This window comes from Polyodon spathula, chromosome 14, assembly GCF_017654505.1.
Source record: "Polyodon spathula isolate WHYD16114869_AA chromosome 14, ASM1765450v1, whole genome shotgun sequence".
NCBI classification, from domain to species: domain Eukaryota; kingdom Metazoa; phylum Chordata; class Actinopteri; order Acipenseriformes; family Polyodontidae; genus Polyodon; species Polyodon spathula.
Genome location: NC_054547.1, coordinates 6,085,163 through 6,091,386, shown reverse-complemented (window position 1 = coordinate 6,091,386; position 6,224 = coordinate 6,085,163). Strand labels below are relative to the sequence as shown.

The following is a 6,224-nucleotide window of genomic DNA, read 5'->3' as shown; positions in this document are numbered from 1 at the left end:
TGTCGATCTTAACATGTACCGATGGTTTTAAAAGATTACCAAACTATCTCATGGTGATAGAGGACACATTAATAATAAAAACAAATTAAAGAAAAAATATATATATATATATATATATATATATAAAAGTCCAGGACTTTTCCGAATATTTTCAAAGTTTGAGGGTACATGTGACTGAATAATTTCCAAAACTTTACACAAGAAAAAAAAAAAAAAACACCACTAATAATAATAATATCATATAGTATAATATGTTAATTTTAGTTGTCCTCGAGTGTCTAACTCACCAAAAAGGTCCTAATCAAAGTCCTAGACACGAATTTTATGTTTCCGTGACTAAAACAAATAGCCTGATTGCAAAAAGTGTAGACTATCTATCTCTATCTATCTATATATATATATATATATATATATATATATATATATATATATATATATTATATATATTAATATATATTTTTATGTTTTTTCTTTAAAAGAAATATGTACCAATAAAGAAAACAAGGACCCATAGTTCAGGTCATGATTAAGACTTAGAAAAAAAAATACTGGTGTAAATGATTACAAAAAACACATTCTAATTAATATAAAAAGCAAACATAATAATATCTACCAGGAGTGTCCCTTCTAAAAGATTTCCAGTGTATTTTTGCAGTTTTAGTATGCTTTTTCCCATGGGTAGAGCATGCCTTTGCCATAGTTAACCCTGTTCAATAATGTGTTTTACCATACCTCTTTACAATGCTTATCTGTGCTTTAGTAGCCTTTCAAAACACTTCATTAGTTTGCTATGCTTTTACTATGAGAAACGTTTATAAGGGGTACAATTAAAAGGGAGGGACATTATGTACAGTATAGAAATGAGGAGAATGCTGTTGGCTTGATGTATTTTTCATTTTTTAAAATTCTGAAGCAATCTGTGTGTCTCGGTCCGTAGAGACTGCGTTTGGGGGTTCACCAGTTGGGATCTCCTCCTCCTCCTCCTCTCCTCCCCCTCTGGCAGCTTCTGTACAGAATCAGGTGAGTGGGTATGGCTCAGGAGGAGCACTTTCATACTCCTGAAGGTTCTGGGGCAGCCAGGCGTAGTTACGTTGCATAGTGATCGAAGCTGCCCAGATACTCCAGGGCTGCTCTGTAGCACAGCTGGTACTGATCCTGCAAAAGGAAACGGAGAGAAGTTCACACAGTCTGTTCAAAAAGCCTGGTAGATAACTGCCTGCAGTGACCATTAGGTGTTTTGAGCTGATGGTAATGATAATGGCAGCTGCTGTATAAAGCAGGTTTCAAGATTATACTGTCCTGTTAGATTTGATAGGACATGTTCTATATGACCGCTGTACTAGGAACCTGATTGGCTAAGATGAAATAAACTGCCCAGGACCTACCTCTGTCTGCACCATGGCTGGTCTCTGAGTCCGCAGTGTCTTCACAGTCTGGAAGAGATCCACAACGCCCTCATACCTCATCCTCTCCAGCACAATACTGAGCGTGATGAACACTCCCGTCCTGCCCACGCCAGCACTGCCCCAGGAAACACACAGGTGTTGGGTTAGTAAACCCACAGTGCACAGCAATTTAAAACAACTACAGTGAATACCAGAAATGTTGGTTCAGTTATTGGAGGGATGCTACTGCTCCTTACCTGCAGTGCACAGTGATTGGTCCATCCTGGCCAAACTGCTCCTTGGTTTTGTGGACTTGGCCAATGAAATCAATGAATCCCTCCCCGGTTTTTGGCACTCCCTGCTCCGGCCAGTCTGTGAATTGGAATTGGCGAATGGTCCGGGACTGGCCGTCCTGTGGGGAGCCAGTGAAAAAAGAACGCTTTAAGAAACACTCCAACAGCATGTCATTCCACTTGAGACTTAAAAATGCTCTCCAGAGACATCTAGCAGTTTAAGTCTTTTGTAATTGAGTAACAACCTTACTGTAGTAGGAAAAAATCACAACGTGATTCTTTTTTTTCACTGCAGTGTTACACTCCAATTAAAATCACTGCCCATAACTGTACTCATATTTGCAGTTATCACTGTCAAAGCACTGAAAACAAAACAAGTTAAGAATAATGTCTGCATTCAACTAGGTTATAGCGTAAAGAGTTCCTTTAGCACAGCAACTCATCTTTTTAGGCATAGCATTTCCATGGAAAGTACGAGCTATTAAGGAGATTATAATATACCAAAGATTCCATCAGCTCCTTAACAGCTAGAAACAAGCACACGATCAATCAGTTTCTCTCTTGCCTTTTCAAATAACACGAAATTCAAATTTTAATATGCAGTACAAAGCAAGAAGTATTTGTTAAATTTAACACTTCAATGGAAGAGAGTTGAGAGAGCTGAAATAATGTGGCAGATGCATATAGCAAAAGTCCAGGGAAAACACAGCATGGTTTGCTGAAAGCATCTCAAAAGCCAATGATCTCTGATATTGCCGCAGTGTCTCATGTGGCGTGCTTGATGAATGAAGACCCGAGGCTGCGAGCTGCGCCCGTGTGACTTCAGCACTGAATCTCGCACCTCCAGACGGACAGCGATGCACGTTCACACACATGCGCGGGACCAACACACTGACTGAGTGTGCAGCTTTGCAAAAAGTCCTGCGGGTTATACACCAAGTGATACATGATTCCAACAAGCATGAATGCTAAGGTGCACATCCCACAGGAAGATAACTTTTTTTTTTTTTTTTTTTTTTTTTAAACTAGCAGCAGTTTCAGGGAATAGTTTTATTTAGAAATGGCACAGACTTGCATGACCTGTCCTAGAAACCAAAACAAAGTATTAACCATGTGTACTGCATGTTTGTGGAAGTATGCATTTTTATATATTTCTTTATAAAGAGATGCCTTCTGGCGACTAGGAGAATTAGCTAGAGTAGAATAAGTCCATGGCCACTTGCAGTCTTGTCTTGAAGATTATTGACAGGCATCACTTACCCTAGCATCGGTGACCTTGAACTCCCGCAGGATATACTGGGGCATGTTGTATTCTGCCATGGGATCCACCACAAAATACTGGTATCGAGCTGACCGCTCTGCAGGCCAGTACTGATGGCATTTTTCCTGATATGAAGACCAAAATAGCAATGGGTCACTACAGCACTGCACTGGCAACACATTTATTATCAGGACTGAGACACAATTTATTAACTGGTGGTGTTGATTTTCACAGCTCATTTACTGCAGATAAAAGACAGATTCTTAACGGCTTGTGTTTTGGGCTGTGACCACAGCTTGAATAGCGAGAGCCGAGAAAGCTTGCACAAAAAATGAAAATTCTAATTTCTGTGTAATCTGAAGACAGGATTCGGTCATGTTTGAAAAGGCACATATGTTAAGCCAAGGAAGGTATTGATTAATATCACTTACCCGTCCCATTTCTCTCAGCTTGGTTAGCATCACCACAATAGTGGAGTTGTGCTCCCACAGCATTCTCCAGAAATCCTCAGTGGTCTCTGCCAGGGGTCCCTGTGTTGCAACGTAGGCTTTCTGCTGCCTGGGGAATCAAAGGACACAATAAAAATCAGCCACTGTTAGGGTTTTGGAGGTGTAGCCACAGACACAAATCTTTCTAAATACATTCACCGCAAGTGCAGATGACCGAATCAACCATCTGTGAACCGAACCCTCATCGTGCAGAGATACAACTCATTAGGTACGTGCCCTGCAACTTATTCCTGTGCTTCAGACATTAATGTTGATTTCTCAGTGTTATAACACGGAACATGTGTGCTCCCGTTTAAATAATTAAATAAATAAAACAAGATCAGCACATTGCTGCTTTCTATTGTAAAGTCAACCATATCCACTTCAAGAGAAACCCTGTGCTATGTCTGCTCCTGCTGAGAGCAGAGCACAGTATTTCATGGGCCATAAAGGATCCCATTGCAAAAACTGCAGAAAATCTTAATGCAGTTTTCCTCACACCGGTTGCAGTACACTGATTTGGCCAACAGAGAGCACTGTTGTCCTTTGAAAGAATATAAAGGCGTGCAGCACAGACAAGAGAACAACCTGAACCTCACTCAGCCTCTCCCTCCTCTCAGCTGCTGGTAAAGAACTAATCAATCTGCTGCAGGGATGGCAATAAATGTGCAACTCTGAGATTAAAGTTGGCTTTTGGCCACTTTACTGCACATTATAAAAGAGCCTGCAGAAGGTGGTGATAAACTTGAGAAGGGTGCCATTTTCCTAAGGGCTGTCAAGAGGAGTGTGTGGATCATTCAAACTGACAAGGAGAGATATCTATAGCTGCAGCTAACTAACTGTTTTTTTGGATTGAATTTATTTTTTTTACTTAATGGTCCGAAAAGTCTCATAGCAGGATCTGAAATCTGCAGTCACTGTTGGCTAGTATATACAGTATCTTGACAGGATCTCTGCTACGGACCTGAACCTTTTTTATGATACTAAATTATAGCATGTGAAAGAAGCGAGACAGTTACAGCAAGGGTTTAGGTGGAAACAACTCCCCCTGAAAAACACAGAAGTAAAAAAAAAAAGTATAAAATGATATACAAGAAAGCAGGGAAAAAAATGAACACCATTGTTTTTTTGTTTTTTTTAAAGCAGCTCATTAAAACACATTCATTTTGGGAATTATTACAATTACAGAATATACACTTTAATAAAATGATGTTCCTCTGTGATGTTTATTTGATATGAAACTATAATGATGCCAATATTGGGTAATTCTCATATTACATGTTTAGTAGTTCAATAAATTGTAATCTTTTTTTGATCTTCTACCTATTTGAGTCTAGTTACCCATCTGACCCATCCCCCAAAATATAACCCACTTGGGCATTTCACCCTCAACCCCTTGGAGCCCCACATAGCATGGGTTATACCTGTAGCCGTCGATAAAGCTGGCATTGATGTAATCGGATCCCTCCACCCCTCTGATTGGCTGCAGACAGACACGGGTAGACTCAAAGGGCATGATGTTCACAAGTCGGTTCTTGAACTTATTGCATGGGAGGTTGGCACTGATGAATCGTGAGGTGTGTGCTTTGGAGTTGGCTAGTCGCTATTTAAAACAAATACATAGATTAAGCTTTGTCAGATGCAAATCCAGCTTTTGATAGTACATTTCCCCTTTTGTTTATGTAAAGAATAATTTTAATGTTTGAAAACTAGCATTAAACAACTTGGAGCAATAATGCTTTTACCAGCAAATAAATAGTTAGTTTTATAATGCTAAGTTGATTCGTCCCCCTTTTAGAAAAGCAAACTGCTTGAAAGCTGGCCCATGGATAGCTCCGATTCCGAAAGCCAACTTACCTTGAACTCGAGCTCCATGGAAGTGACAGTATCCCCTGGCGGGATCTGCGTAAGTTTCTGGATGTGTGCGTAGAGGTTTCGTGCTGGGACCTCTGTGTTACCACAGATGGCTGCCTCCAGCAGTGCTTCGTGAATAAAGATGTACTGGTCCTCTGTCTGTACCATGTAGTTCCGCTGGGAGCGCATGCAGGTCACATGTCCGTAAATGTCTACCGACTTCTCGTGCTTCATGCGCTCCAGCATGGCCTCGATCACGATCAAGCACCCTGTCCGTCCCACGCCAGCGCTAAACCCAGAGAGAGGAAACATGCTCAGATACTGACAAACAACCCATTGATACACACATTACACAGTGCTACTTTGTGCAAACGAATGCATCAAAAACAAAATATATCTATTTTTTAACATTATTACTGGCCCCTTATATTGTGCAGAGAGAATTTAAAAAAAAAATATTTATTTTCCAACACTGAAGTATGAAATACAAACCGAAAATACCCTCAAGACATCCAATATTGCTGTACTAATAAAAAGATAAGAAAACAGATTTGGTAAGCACTCCTTTAAACCAGAAACGCTTTTTTCTTTCAGTTCTGTGGTACCGTTGAAACTAAATGCAAATAAAAGTACACCGAAAAAGAAATTAGCCAAGTTCATCTTGTTTTCACTAGTTAGCCCAATGTCCCCATGCCGGCAAGCCAGTGTGTGTACCTGCAGTGCACCACCATAGGCCCTGCGTCCGGGGGGTTGCAAGCCTTCACTCTCCTCAGGAAGGCCAGGATGGGGGTCGGGTATTCAGGCACTCCGTGGTCTGGCCAGGCCATGAACTGGAACTGTCTCAATTCCCGCTTCTCGCTGGAGCCGTTCTGTGTGGAGAGAATGGCTGAGTGTCAGGCACCTCTGAGCCGTTTCTCTACAGATAACACAGTACACTTGACTG

General features: G+C 40.7%; 1 protein-coding gene across 15 annotated transcripts in view; it reads right to left on the bottom strand.

The window, feature by feature from the left end:
* Nucleotides 1–480: 480 nt before the first annotated feature.
* Nucleotides 481–6,224, bottom strand: part of ptprfa (protein tyrosine phosphatase receptor type Fa) — a 164,848-nt gene continuing 159,104 nt past the window's right edge. For 9 of the 15 annotated variants that reach the window (XM_041270719.1, XM_041270718.1, XM_041270725.1 and 6 more), the window contains 8 exons: nt 5,996–6,150; nt 5,285–5,570; nt 4,852–5,030; nt 3,371–3,497; nt 2,939–3,064; nt 1,643–1,797; nt 1,386–1,521; nt 481–1,155 (listed from right to left, as the gene is read on the bottom strand). In XM_041270719.1, the coding sequence (XP_041126653.1) occupies nt 1,087–1,155; nt 1,386–1,521; nt 1,643–1,797; nt 2,939–3,064; nt 3,371–3,497; nt 4,852–5,030; nt 5,285–5,570; nt 5,996–6,150 (1,233 nt within the window). In that variant the 3' untranslated portion in view covers nt 481–1,086. The remainder of the gene's footprint in view (nt 1,156–1,385; nt 1,522–1,642; nt 1,798–2,938; nt 3,065–3,370; nt 3,498–4,851; nt 5,031–5,284; nt 5,571–5,995; nt 6,151–6,224) is intronic. The other 6 variants (XM_041270727.1, XM_041270733.1, XM_041270729.1 and 3 more) reach the window with 1 other exon arrangement.